At 47.4% G+C, this 14,671-nt stretch overlaps 2 protein-coding genes across 6 annotated transcripts in view; one reads left to right on the forward strand and one right to left on the reverse strand.

The window, feature by feature from the left end:
* The window catches only part of OPHN1 (oligophrenin 1), a 65,863-nt gene extending 56,942 nt beyond the window's left edge, over positions 1 to 8,921 (reverse strand). For 4 of the 5 annotated variants that reach the window (XR_013957480.1, XR_013957481.1, XM_080624401.1 and 1 more), the window contains exon 1: positions 8,686 to 8,921. Coding sequence is in view for 2 of the 5 variants with exons in the window: in XM_080624401.1 (XP_080480527.1) it covers positions 8,686 to 8,839 (154 nt within the window). In the remaining 3 variants the exon portion in view is untranslated. The remainder of the gene's footprint in view (positions 1 to 8,685) is intronic. The other variant, XM_080624402.1, reaches the window with a different exon arrangement.
* Positions 8,922 to 9,010: 89 nt separating this feature from the next.
* YIPF6 (Yip1 domain family member 6) lies at positions 9,011 to 14,632 on the forward strand. Its single transcript, XM_080624403.1, has 7 exons — positions 9,011 to 9,095; positions 9,886 to 10,014; positions 10,539 to 10,617; positions 11,022 to 11,064; positions 11,971 to 12,096; positions 12,204 to 12,361; positions 12,954 to 14,632. The coding sequence occupies exons 1-7, from the start codon at positions 9,057 to 9,059 to the stop codon at positions 13,070 to 13,072; spliced, it is 693 nt and encodes a 230-aa protein (XP_080480529.1). The 5' UTR covers positions 9,011 to 9,056; the 3' UTR covers positions 13,073 to 14,632.
* The last annotated feature ends 39 nt before the right edge of the window (positions 14,633 to 14,671 follow it).

The raw sequence follows: 14,671 nt of genomic DNA on the forward strand, positions 1-14,671 counted from the left end.
CACAAGAACTCTGTACTTATGATAGCCAGTGCTGCTGGCAGCACTCCTGGCAGTGCAGGTACCAGCTGCTTCTGTAGCACAGAGCATCCACAGCACGTTCTTGCCCCTTTCCACTCCAGAAGCAGGACATCGTGGCACTTCAGCTCTTCCATGAAGACTCGATCCATGGTTTGGCAGCCAGAGATTGGCCATGGAGCCGTGTTCTCCAGGCAGGTACAACGTAGCAGACGGCTGAGGAGCAGCATGGTGAGGGTTGTGCCATGGGGAGGTTTCTGGCTGCATGTCACGGCCCTGCTCCACAATGATGGGCTAAACACAGCAGGGCAGAAGGCACCCATGAAAAGCTTGTGGTTGAACGTGGGATGCCACATCTGTAGTTACCAGTGAGCTACCAACAGAATTAATAAATAAAATATTCAAAAAATTTCTCAAGAAAAAGCCAGAAAAGCTGAGTCTTCACTTGGTGACTCAAGAGGAAACTTTGGTCAGCAGCCACACTGCTGTGAGCCCTGGGGCTGTCAGACACATTACAAAACATGGATAACACCCACATCCTCCCAGGGAAGGAACTAGGAAAGGCAACAGAAGATGGATGAAAAGCTCTCTGCATGTCTCACGCCTGGCAGAAGAAAAAATATACTTACACACATGAAAACAACCTCTTGCTATGGCCCGTTGTGCCAGTGCATGCAGGTGAGTACTTGGGAAGCACATCAGGGCGCTGACACACAGGGTGAAAGAATTGCTCCAGCCTGCAGCAAAATCTAACACACACACACACACATCAACAAGCCCTGAAACAAGGGGTAAGATATTCTTCACAACCGGAGTAGGCAGATACTGTGCGTTCTCCTTGGTTTTTCTGCCTGCATCTGCCGGGGCTGTGGGCAGGGTTGGCTTTATGGAAGTTTTTTGTTCTGTTTAGGTTTTTTTTAGCTGTTGTTTTCTAGCTTCTGGTTAAAGCATGTGTGGTTTAGATTTGCACCAGCTTGGGGCTCTAGATTCTGTGTACAGGACCTACAGCCCAGGAAAATGAGCTGCTTCATCCTCTGATGGCTGCAAAGAGGCCTCCCTCTTCCTACCTGTCCTTAGAACACCTGCAGAGGGTGGATGCTGGCCAGGGAGAGCGGCGCTGGCAACACGTGAGCTGAAGTTCACTGTGTTTTACATACACAGAAACAGATTTGAAAGGTGAGCATCACTTTGGAGCTGCTGCAGTGGACAGGGAATTTAATTCCCACACAGACACAGGCCCATACAGGGGAAAAAAGGCTATGCGATATTTTCAATGGAAGGAATCCCATTTGGCAGATATCATTATGCACATCCTATTAGGTCAATGATGTGAGAGTACTTCCAGTATCAGTTCTGTAAATGGTATTGTGTGTTACCAGTACCGCAGAACACCGTGGTCTCTCCCACATGCAGATGCACACACACAGTTTATCTCCTCAAGGCCTCCCAGGGGCTCTGTTGTGAACAGCTTCCAGATGTTCCCACTATTGCCTTTGCCATGAGATGGTGCAAAACACAGCCCACAGTGCTATGCAACAGTGATACTCAGGAGCACATAGGTCTCCAAATCCTTAAGAAGACATTTTCATTCTATTACTGCATGCTTCTCTTTTGCAGAGGATTCTGGTTCCTGGCTAAATTAGCATGTCCCTAATGTCTTTACCTTACCGATGGTACCTGGTTTTGGTTTAGGAGGTGTCTCGATCCATACAACATCACCCTAAAGCGATTGATTGTTTTTAAGCTGGATGTAGGTCTGATGTCTCCTTGGACAACTAGAGCTGAGGATTTAGGAGAAAATTTTAAAAGTTATCAGCAGTAACTGAAGCCCTTACTGGATGAAACCCCCATCAAGGACCAGCAAGGAGCAGACAAGTACAAGGAGAATACATTATCGCTAGAGGGGAGTGATGTATTTTCCAGCAAGTCATTTTTCCCCTGCTGAAGTCCAGAAACAGCTTAACCCTAGCTGCTATAGTGTAATGTGCTCCAGGAGAGAGGGGGAAGGTGTCCTGCAGCAGTAAGCCATCCCCTTCTGGAGAGCCAGCCTGAGGCAGCTCCTCCAAGCACCAGCATGGGTGGAGAACCAGGTCCTCGGTGAAATGAAAGACTTTAGTGGCACTTCAGTGGGAACACATCAGGGGACAGCCCACAGATCTGTGTCTGTGTTTCTTTCCCCACTGTCCTCCGTTTGGAAGGTGACTGACAAGGCAGTGGGACTGGCACCTGGGTGAACTTGGCCGTGCTCTGGGCAGGAGTGTTCAGTCGCTTGCTCCATCCAGCTCTGAGCTCCCTAAGCTGGTGCAATGATTAACGCCATCTCCAAGTGCAGGGACAGCGGCTGGCCAAGCTAATGAGGCCACTGAGACCTTGTTCAGCTGATTACACCTCACCAGGGACGATTGTTTGTTCTGACTGCTGTGCCTGCTCATACAGGGTCTGATCCTGCATCCATTCAAGTCAAGGCTCAGGCATTTACTGTTGCTGGGGTGCAGCATCACAAGAGTGCTAGGATACAACCAGAGGAGAAGGAAAAGGACAGACCAATTTTTAAGAAGTCAGGTCTGTTTCAGCAGCAGCTGATCCAGGCACACAAGCAGCCTCTTCACACTCACCTGGCCAGTGGCACCAGAGGAAACGCTTACACAAGTCTTGTTTGGACCCTAGATTCCCCTGGTTATCCTGGGTGGTTTAATAGGTGACTTTCCGTGAGACATAAGGCCTCTGTGCATCCACACAGATGATTTCTATGCACATCTTCATTAATGTGCCATGTGCTGGCTCACAACTAAGCTGTCTTTGTGAGACAGGATATTTTTAATGCAGGTGCCTTAATGCCAAGCTCTGCCGAAGTGCAGAACTAATATTTGCCTGGAGAGCTGCAGCCTTTCCTGTGCCAGCAGAAGGGCACATGCGGGACAGATTTATTCTTCTTCTTCCTCCTTTTCCCAGAGGAGCTTTAGATTTGTTCTGACATAGGAAAAAACCCACTATCTGGCTGTAACACACTGTAGTAGCAGATTCAAGCTTTTGTATCTGCAGACTTCACATGGGGTTTCTGTAGGAACTGGGAATGCAGGCCACTGCAGGGCTGCTCTAATCTCATTAAACTACTGCATTCTGTTGATGCTCTTGGTTTCTACACTCTGAAGCATTAAAACCTCAAGCACCACCTCCAACAGCACAGAAACTTGTCGAGAGCAGGTCTGCCACACTGAGGACTGAAGTGCTGGACCTGCAGGGAGGATAACAGCAGGACCTTGCCTGGATCCCCTATTCAACCCTGTTCCTGGAGAAAAGCCTGCCCAGTCCCTTTCACTCAAGACTGCTGTGTGCTTTGCAGGCATACATGCCTCTACACATTCCTTTATAATGTTATCTTTCCAGGACAAAACACTTGCACTGCCGGGGGAGGCTGGTTAACTGACATGCAAAGTCAGAGGCAACCTGTGAAGCTTTACACAGTGCAGAAATCAAGTTCAAAACCATATTTGCAACACTGCATGAGAACTCAAAGCTCTTCCAGCTTCAAAGGAGAGTTTACACCATTGCAGCACTCATACATTAACAAAAAGAGCCTCAACCTGACATTTCTGTAACTTCATTTGACATAAAATTGCAAGAGGAGATCAAAGACTGGGGGAAATAGATGAGTTTGCATTACCACACACACAGCAGAGCACAGTGAGCAGGAGAGATTGAAAAAAACAAAAACCCAACATATTGAGCCACAGAAAGAAAATGCTGTAAAGAAGTCGTTCCTACAACTGCGATACTACACAGTCATTTACTTCTGACATCCCTGCTTGCAGCCTCGAGCAGTCTGCAGCAAGTCTCATCTGCAACAAGGCGGGTGCTGACCACCATGGAATGGTCTTGTGAGCTCTGGGACACAAACAAGCTGTCCCTACGCCGGGCCCAGGCCAGCTCGATGGGATGGGCACCAGCCTGGCATGCTCCAAGCAAGGCAGACCTTGCAGTTGCCACAGGGGCCACAAGGTCTGAGCTTGGCTCTCAGGGGCAAGTGAAGCGGCCCCAGAACAGCACTGAGGAACAAGCAAAGACACCAGCCAGGCAGCCCAGTCCCAGGGAGCAAGGCTAACCTGCCAGCCCCTCTCCCTTCCCAGCTAGGGCCAGGCCATGGTGGGCTTCAGCACCTTATGGGACCAACGTATGGGATCAGCATCATCAGTTGGCCCTGCCAGAGACTGCATATTCCTGGCACGAAAATGAAGGCATGCAGCCAACTTTACAGTAAAAATAACTCACAATTCTGACTCAAAGTAACTTGTTTGTTATCATTGACTTTCACACCCAAGATTACTACAAGTGAACAATATTTTTCTCTGCTTTAAGTCAGTGCAATTCCTCATTTGGCACAACCTTAACTTTGTCATCTTACAGTGTCCCACGTATAGTCATCTGTCATAGACAGTTGACAGTCAACTGTTAGTCAGCAAGAGAAAAAAACCCCACACTTAAAGGCAGCAACTTTGTGACTGTAATTGCGTGAGGACCCACATCAGGACATGGGGAGTTGCATGGCACTCGGGGGGCTTTACACGCAGTATGTTATGTATTTCAGCTGGTAACGTGTTAGAGTTGTGTGGGTGAGTTGGAACCAGTTTCTCTTAATCCCTTAAAGGTCAAGAGCGGTTTAAAGCACCCAAGTTTACTCCTTATTCAGGTAACAGCTCCCTGCTTCAGACAAAGCCCCAAAGCACTACCTGCTCTGCAGAAGGAGAAATTGAGGCACGCAGGAGACTAAGGGGAGCTGAAGTCCCCCTTCCTGCCTCCCTCCTCCAGTGCTGGCCCCTGAACAACTGCGCCAGGCAGAGTATTCCCTCGTGCTTCTCCCTTCAGAGGAGCAAGGGGTGGGGAAGCCCTGCTGCCTGGGAAAGCACTCACCCATGGCTCCAGTCTCAAACTGGGATGGGGAAGGGAAGTTCAGCTTTTCATTAGGAACATGCAGGGAAGCTGAAATCAGCAGAGGGGCAGCAGCTTGGAAGTGGATAAATTTCATGACCAAGGCCCACATCCCCCTTGCTGTGGGTCCCCACTGCCCATTTGTCCCCATCTGGGAGCTCACGAGTGGCAATTTCAGCTCAGCACCTAGCAGAAGCAATGCTCCCAAGCTGTGTTGACAAATGCACTCCCGGGTAGAGACAATCCTTGGCAGATTTCCACCTCATGACACCTCCTGTGGGAAGCAGGGACTGTACTCTCCTCCTCTCCAGTACAGCAATAGGCACCCATGAGCAGGGTCCTCCCCAAGCCTTCACTATTCTCCAAGAGAAAGCACTGTGTACATGCACCACAAATACATGCCACACGTGGGAATCACATAGAGAAAGGGATTGAACAACACTTCATCCAGATCAACAGGAATTCTCCTCTGAGGAAGGGTCTGGGTGACAGCAAACCACAAGATCGCTAGGTATAAACACTGTGAATAAGTCTGGACTAAAGACATGGCTGCCTTAAAACAGCTCCCGCAGCCCATCCCAGCCAAGTCACACTTGCAGTGATTCACCACTCACCATCTCCACGGATAGGATGGAGTGAGTGGGTTTGAAACTGGGAAATGGAAGAGAGTACGTGCATTTGTAAAACAAGCAATCCATTCAATTAAAACAGCACACCTACCAGCCAGGCATACACCACTGGAAGCATTTAGTATTCTGCATTTATAATCCCATGCTATTTGAATGACTCATTTAAAAAATTTGCACTCAAGTTCATGTATTAATTTGCTACAAATACGATTGTGGTGAATTAATCTAGCAGTAAAAGAGCTCAAAAATCATCAAAAGATACCCAAAAATCCCCAACAGAAGTCCCAGAAATAGCACTTACTAGAGGTAGGACGCCTAGATTGTGCTGCTGACACAATACAGTGATACCAAGTGGGGGGATTTTTGTTTGTTTGTTTTTAGCCTCTAAAGACTCCACTGGAACACTCCTAATATTTTACTACCCAGCAGGTAGGCTGAGACAACCTTAACTGGCTAGATACTTCCAGCAAGAACACTGCCAGCAACCAAGAAAAGAACAACGTATGTGCTCCTCATAACACAGACAACGCGAAATCACCCAGCATGTGAACTGCAGGTCCTGTGGACTCCAAGTAAAGTCACACTCACTTTTTTCCCTACTACTGGGCAAATGGAAAATAAAAGACAACTTTGAGCAGTCTCAGGCTTTCAAGCCTCTGTGGCCTGTTTTTACAGCAGATCACAGAAAGCCCAGCAGACCCTATCTTCCCGCAGTGGGGAACTGCACTCCTCCTGGTAGTCTGCATCAGTATTGCTGTGCTCGCATAATTCACTCGGCTGCATGTGCTGTATCCAGACAGTTCGTGCTGCACACGAGTCTTTTGTTTCCATCACCCTGTCAGGCTGAGGAGCCTGCCAGCTGGAGACAGCAGGTGCTTGACGTTCCGACAAGCCTCAGCAGAACAGGGATTGATTTGCTTTCAATTTTACATTGGAGTGTACTCATTCATTAATAGGCAAGCACACAGAAAATATATACTTCTGTAAAGGCATCAGAGGGCTGGACTCGGTGCAGTGAGTCAATGCTTTGGGACAGTTTGGCCAAAGGTTTACCTAGGAGGGTGCCTCACCCACTAAAGCGGTAGGGTGGAGGACAGCACCTCTGGACACGTAAGAGACAGGTCCGGTCAGAACAATCACCATACTTAACCCTCTGTCCTTAAAGAGATCTCTCTCCTGGTGAGCCTACCACCAGCTGTGTGTCACAGCAGCCAGGGGACACATCAACTGTGGTGTCAAGCGGCAGAAATGAAACCAACAAGGAAGCAGGATTTACCAGCCACCAGGCCAAGGTGTTTAGGCAAGAGACCACGCATAGCCCCAAATTCATGACCACAGTTCCATATGGACAGGATTCTGAGAGGAGAGCCTAAAATTTCTTTAAAGTTATCTGTAAATTAAATGGGAGGGGCGAATGCCAGGAGCTGATGGAAGCCCAGGTGGGTATCAGCTGCAACACCCTCCCCAGCCATGCTGGTTCAGACGCACTCCTAAAAAAGATAACAGCACAAAATACCCCACAGCATATCAGGCAAGAAATGTGGGGTTTCTTCAGCTCTGGCGGGTTATCTCTGCTGTCTGGGTGTACTCAGTTTCCTTCTAGTTCTTCCCTTCCTCCTTGGCCAGTCTCACTGCTATGGGCCTGCTGACCCAGCAAAATCCCCTCACATCCCTACTCCGAGCACAGCACTAGGGTTTACAAAGACTAAAAGGGAAATGGCTTAGACCAAAGTGATGAAGAAAACGCAAAGCATTTACATGAACAAGCAGGCTTTTTAAAATCCCTTTGATTTTTTTTTCCCCCTGGACTAAGCAGAGATTTGGGGTTGGTATTTTTTGAGGGTCTTGCAGCCCTGTGACGTCTGTTGGTTCAGTCCCATTAGCTTTTGTCTTCACTGTTTTCCAGACAGGCAAACACAGGCTTTCCAGCCGTGGCCTTGATAACAAGGAAGCTCTGAATTATGCTTAACAAAAGGGCAGCAGCTAAACCTATTAATACCAACTGAAAACCCACCAGCTGGCAAGAAAAACAGTGTATGATCAGAGCCTGCCCCGCTGGCTTTGTATTTGTCTTCACTTGGCCTGATGCAAGTGCAGTGCTTGTAGCTGCTGCACTCTCCTACACTTTCAGCCATATTTTAATGCACATTTATAAAACCAGAGAAGATGTGAGAGACGACACAGGGAAATCGTATCTGAAGCTCTTGGAGGTAAATCAAATTCTAAACAGACAAGCAGGTCAGTAAAGCGTTACACAAGTTGGACTTCACGGTTTCAGGTGATACAACCTGGTCCAGGGACTCAATGGTCTCAGTCAGTACTTTTGAACAAGTAACTCCCTCAAAGCCAACACTGAAATTGACATTTAAGGGGAAAAAAATCCCAACATTATTAAGAGAAAGAATAAAACACGCACAACAAATGCAGGACTAAAGACTGCTTGTGAACCGAGCCCTCTCGTTCTCACTGCAGGCCACCCTAGGGAAGCAGGTCATGAGGTGACCGCTCTGCCCGGCCAAACTCCACCCGTTCTTTAGTGAAGCAAAATAACCAAGCACCTTGCCCAAAGACGAGATGAAACAAAGGCGATGCTTGGGAGAGCTCAGCCGGAGCCCTGCAACGTCGGCAGTGCCAGCCCAGCTCACCGGGACAACGAATGATAAAGGATAGATGAAGGATGGAGGCCGACCTGTCGCCGAACAGGGCCAGCTGTGGACAGATGTCCAGGCATGGCAGGAGGCAGAGTTCGCTACCCATGGCCTGCCAGCCCACCCCAAAACGATGCCAGCGGCGAAGGCAGCTGCCAAGCGCCGCGGTACGGGGCCATGAGGCTGGGTGGGGTGGGAGCAAGCCGAAAGCGGGCTGCAGGAACACATCTGCAGGGGGATGCTCGAGGAGAAATCCCGCTCGGCCAAGGCGAGAGCCGCTGCCTGCTCCCCTGCTCCGGCTGTAGCCCCGGAGCGACCCCGTTCCGGACCACCTCCGGCACCGCCGTACCAAATCGCACATCGCCAGCACCGGCGGCGAATGGCAGGACACGGCCTTGGGCCCCTTCCCGCTCCTTCGCGCTCCCCTCGGGCTGCAGGCTGCCGCCGCCCCCCGCCGCTCCGCTCACCCCGTATGGCGGCGATGAGCGCGTTGCCGTCCTTGATCACCTCCTTGATGAACTTGTTGGTCCGCTCCAGCTCCTGCTCGTAGCACTTGAGCCGCTCTCTGAAGTCGGGGCTATCCAGGTAGCAGTCGCTGAACTCCAGCGGCGGGTGCCCCATGGCTCCGCGGCGGCCGCTCCTCCCGCCGCCGGCACCGCGGCGCTGCGGGCCGGGCGGGCGCGGTCACGGCGCCTTCCCCCCGCCCAGGCCGCCCCACCGGGAGGGAGGCGGCCCCGCCTGCGTTGCCATGGACGCGCTGGCCGTACATGACGCGACGGCCCGGCGAGGCGCGCCTTCATGACGTAGGTGCGGGCTCCACGTCGCCTGTGCAGCCAAGATGGCGGCAGCGGAGGGGAGTGGTGATGGGGGGCCCTTGGTGAGCGAGATCGCGGGAGCGGGCGGGAGCGCACGGTCCGTCCCGGCGGGCCTCAGGCGGGGCGGTGGAGTTTGCCTGCGGGGCCGGGCGTGCGGCGGGGCCGGGCGGGGGAAGGCTCAGTGGCGCCGGGGCAGCTCCGGGTGGGCCTGGGGCGCTGAAGCAGTGGCAGGCCGCCGCTGAGGTGCGGGGCGCTGGGAAGCCGCCGCGTCACTGGAAAGCAGGGACGGGGAGCTGGAGCCGTCAGGCTCCTCGGTGCCGCGTACCGCCTGCCTGGTCTGCCTCAGAATTTACTGTAGAACTGGTGGGGCTGTTCTGTTTGCATCCGTCTTCGAGCGAGCGCTTTAAGCTTACGCTTGGGTGGAGGAGATCAGTTCTGTTGACAGTGCGATTGGCAGCCTTGACGCCGTGCGTTGGCAGTCGATGTCTGTGCCGTTTGTCATGGGTTGTTTCCCCTTGGAGCCCTTGAAGGGCAGTGTACTCGGGTGCATCCGTGTAGCTGTACGGCTGTCGGGCATTACAACACAGAGAAGCTTTTACTTCCGTTAGTTGCTGCTGCCTAACTAAGATAGAGTGCGGGTTACTGGGAGTTACTGAATAAACGCTTTGCTTATACTGCTGCAAAATGGTTAAATCAGGCAGACAACAGCTGAGCCCTACTGTTGTGATTGTGTGATTAAGTGTTGTATCTGTGAATTCTGAGCTTTCACCCTAAACTCAGCTGAAAAACATTGGAAGTGAATGTGAGCTGGTTTGTATTTATTTCTTTCTAAAGGTTTTAAAACCTATTCAGTTTGCAGGTCTTGCAGATGTGTCAATATCCGGAGATATCCCAGTGGAAGGGGAGATTACTGTTCCTGTCGGATCTCGCTCTCCTGATGAAGACTACTCCACATTGGACGAGCCCGTTAAGGATACAATTGTGAGTCTGTGCCTCTGCCTAATGCGAAACACGTGTTTTGCTGGTGTCTTTGGCCAGCTGTTATGCAAAACCTGTACTTTTGCATAGCTCAACTTCATTGTAAGTTTGGGGATTTTATTTTTTGGAACTAGCCAAAAAATGTGTGTAAAACAAATTCTTGCAGCACAAAAAATACCTGAATTACAGCCCCGAAGTTTCTCTGTGATCTTGAAATCTGCAAAGGCGACAGATGGACCTTGGGAGAAAACTCTCTTAAGTAATAGGATTTTTCAGTAATTTTCTTTTCCTAGAAGAGCAAACTAACTATTGCTTCTAATTGGGTGTTATTAAATGTATAAAATGTTGTGGTTGTTAAGGAATGTAGAAAAAAGTAGGCAGTGCTTGTTGCGAAGGATGCTGCAGTGATTTTGGGGTTGGATGCTGTTTAGATTTACCACCAATACTCCTTTACTTCTGTCTTTCTGGTTTTAGTTTTGAACTGTAATTGTTATGGAAGGATAAATTAAAGAACTTCTTTGTTTCAGATGAGAGATCTGAAGGCTGTTGGGAAGAAATTTGTCCATGTCATGTATCCAAAGAAGAGCAGTGCACTCCTCAGAGACTGTATGTATAAGATGACATTCAGTCTTCAAAGGATGTTTTGCCAGCAGGCTTTGTCTGCGTGGAAGGAGTTTAGTGGAACAGGGATTCAGAAGTGTCTGTTCCATGTTTTCTGTTGTTGTAGAACGTTGAATAGCAAATATGAAAACTCAGAGTGTTACCAAAACTCTTTAAAAGTGTGCCACAATATGCAGGGCAGTTTTCTGCAGCAGCTGGCATATTGATTCATACAGTATTTGTATAAATTATAGTGTAGAGTATCGCATGCTAAATAAGAAAATTATAAGGAAGTGTGATATGGAAAATGACACACTGGGAGTTGCAAAAGGTGTTTCATTGCTCCCAGGAAAATGAAACGGAGTGTCATGCTATGGTACTTATAACTTTGTTTTTTCCTTTACCTACAGGGGATCTTTGGGGCCCTTTGGTGCTTTGTGTCTCACTTGCACTGTAAGTATTTACTGTGTGTGGATTTGGGTTTTTGTAGTCTTTCACATTTGAGAAATGAGAAATTAAAAATTCTGATTACATGTGTGAAATTAAGTTCATCTGATCTTCTGCAAACACAGCCTGTTTAGATTTTCTTATAAAAAACATGTTTGTGATGCTTTAAGCCTGTTAGGGACCTCCCATCTTTAAAATTAGGATTTAAGGGTGAACTCTTCCTGGTTCCCTGTCTTAAAAGTGCCTGTACTGAAAGGTACCCCTTCCAGTTCACGTTGTCCTTGGTTCTAATGCATTTGGCTGACTTTGACCCTAACCTGCAGGCCAAACCATTTGTCTCACAGCTGATGGTGACTTCACTGGAGCATATGTGTGCAGGTCTGCCTAGGGTGGGAGGGAAGTCCTGGTGAGATCTGTCAGCTAACTGTGGCACGATTTTGTACCCCAGGTACAGAAGCCATGCAGTAAAATGTTGGTAAAGCTTTAGCAGACATAAAGGGTGTAATTTAAGTATTCAAATCAGTGTGTGCTCACTTGTCCAGGCTTTGTGTTGCTCATATCCGGTAGTTATTACAAGCTTTCTGTAAGGCTTGCATGTCTTATCATGTACTACGCAGCCTGGTTTGAGAGGTTACCAAACTTTTGGTACTTCAGTTTTCATCTTCTAGCCTGTTCTCTATTCTCTCTACACTTACACAGTCCTCAAATAAAAAAAATGGACTGAAATGCCTTCAGCTGAGCCACAGTCATCTTTCTTTCCTATACAAAATTGAGGATATTACTGAAAATAAGAAAACAAAAAATGATTGCCTAACTGGGGATTAATGTTTTGAGCTCATGTTATCTACTCCAGGCCTATGAAAACTCAGTTACTGATTACAAGTGACTCCTTTTATCTGTTACCTACAACAGGATGCTTCAGGGTGGATCAGCAGATAGTAAAGACGATGGAGGGCCCCAGTTTGCTGAGGTCTTTGTCATCATCTGGTTTGGTGCAGTTGTCATCACGCTAAACTCAAAGCTGCTTGGAGGAACTATGTGAGTACTGGTGTATTTAGTAGCAGTTAAAATGCTCCCACACAGGGAGTTTCTGCAATGCTTTGGCTCGACTACCTTTTTTCTCCGTTTCTGTCGCTCTTTTCCAGATCCTTTTTTCAGAGCCTGTGTGTTCTGGGTTACTGCATCATGCCTCTGACGGTAGCAATGCTGGTGTGCAGGCTGGTGCTGCTGGCAGGATCTGGGACCATCAGCTTCATTATTCGTCTTATTGTCGTAGTGGCTATGTTTGGTTGGTCAACATTAGGTGAGTACCTTTGTGTGTTATAATACTGTTGTGCATACTGAGTAGTGTGACACTTAAAGAGGTAGATCTGCATGCATTCTGTTGGGTAAAGCTAATGGATATTGTAGTTTGAAGTGTTACTTAGGCTGCTGAAGCATTGCAGAAATAGTTCTTCCAGTCCTTGTGCTGGCAGAGATTCAGCCTCTGGCTGTGCTTCTGTTGATTTTCATGGCCATATGCAGATTGCCTTTGGCAGAAGGATGATAATTTACTATTAAACCATATGTGAGACTCCTGGGTGTTTTATTCTGTGATCTATATTATAAATACTATTGGAAAATGCTTATTTCATACAGATGCATTTGCATTATTTTTCCTGCTCTTAATCTGTTAAATCTGATTCTTGTAGAGTGTTAATCCGCATTTGTCTTTCTTATGATAAAGAAAGTTTTAATTGGGGTTTATAGACCATTGGTATTGAGCAATGGATGACTGTTTTCTTTTGCAACATAATTGTAATGCAGATCCTAATTCAAAATTGTTAACATCTGCAGGGATCTTGGGCTTTTAGTTTTATGCTGCTTACATTTCAAGTGTTTTTCTTTCTCACCAGCATCTACAGCTTTCCTGGCAGACAGCCAGCCTCCAAACCGCAAAGGTCTCGTTGTGTATCCCATCTTCCTCTTCTACTTTGTTATCAGCTGGATGATTCTCACCTTTACACCTCAGTGATCTCCTGTCAGAAGAGACTGCGTAACACGAACTGGAGGTTTTTTTCATGAACGCTGCAGTTAATCATTGGCTTTATCTCTTTCTAATTTATATATACAGAGAGATATTGTAAAAAGGCAGGTTATGGGATAAAGCCAGAGAACTGCAAAAATTGGTCATTTGTATGTCCCTCCTTTTGAAAGATACAGAGGTCCAGCTGCTAAGGGTTTTTTTATTTAGCCCTGCTCTTCAGTTGTGTTAAATAAAAAATGCCCACTGTGACAGGGATTATTCTGCCTGAGGAACAGAGCGGGAGATCCTGAAATTTCAAGATGTTGGATAGACGAAGATGAAGTCATAGGATCATGTGACTTGGCAGAATTCTTGCTTGTGCTTGGATTCTCACTGAAGATGAATATGCCTTATGAAATAATAGACCTTCCTTGCTGTTACATGTTGGCTAGGGAAGAAGTGTGTTTGACACCTTTTCCATTCACTTCTAGAGTGGTGAAATGTATATAAAGGGCATCATAGGACTGAGCTTTCAATTTGAAATTAGATTTCAGCAAAAAAATGTTGGATCCTTTTGCAGTCAGTTGGAGCTGGGCAAAGGGAACTGCCTATGCTCGTATTCATGCATTATCTGTTTGTTTTATCCCTTCGTACACCAAGAAGGAGTGTTTCAGCCAAATGCCTTCAACACCATAGTATGCTGACTAATCCATGTATCTCGTGGGAGGGAGAGTGTTTACACTGGATAGTTACAAATCTTTTCGTGTGACCATAGACTAGAGAGTTAGAAATCCTGGAGAACAGTCAGAATTGGTTTGCAGCAGGGACTTGGTTATCACTCTGCAGGGAAGGTTGTCTGCAGAGCACCAAGCAAAACATATGTATACAGAGTACATGTTAAAGGCTTGTGTGAAGTTGAGGTTTTGATACAGAAGATGTTTGGGTGCTAATACACCACACACAGGAGTTATATGTCCTAAAGTTTTAAAACAGGTGGGAAGAAGGAAAGCAAATGATGATGAAGCTGGTGGCTCCTGTGAAGCAGGATATGAATTCTGGTCTCAACTGCTTGTACGTGACTTTTCGTTGAGTTGTTTACATGGACAGCAGTTCACCATGAATGTGTACAAATTTGCATATTGTTTCTTTGTACTTACAATGAGATGTGAGAAACTTTTCTATAATTTGGGGTTGGTTGGTTGGTTTGGTTTTGCTTAATACTTTCTAAAAGGGAAGGAGGCTTTCTTCTTCTCCAGTTCCCTGCAGGCACACTTCTGTACCTCACCTGGCAAATTGCACTGGTGTGCAAGTGTGTCATTTGTATTTCAGTGTAGGGATTGAGACCTGGAGAATGGCTTTTTGAAAACTGTATAGTAATTATTTATGTTGTCCATTATTTTCAATAAGCAGCCCAAGGGGAGATCTTTGAAACATCTGGGGGTGAAAAAGTTGCTGTTAAAATGTCACTTTTCCTAACAATGAGCATCGTATTTGTTTTTTCCTGTAGTAATTCAGATAGGCCCAAGATTGATGTGTGTGGGTCCTGCTGAGGTGTAAATATGCCCAATTTATATATATAAAAGTGCAATTTCTGCTCTGAACGCTGTA

Source organism: Psittacula echo (genome assembly GCF_963264785.1).
Source record: "Psittacula echo genome assembly, chromosome: 8".
Lineage (NCBI taxonomy): Eukaryota > Metazoa > Chordata > Aves > Psittaciformes > Psittacidae > Psittacula > Psittacula echo.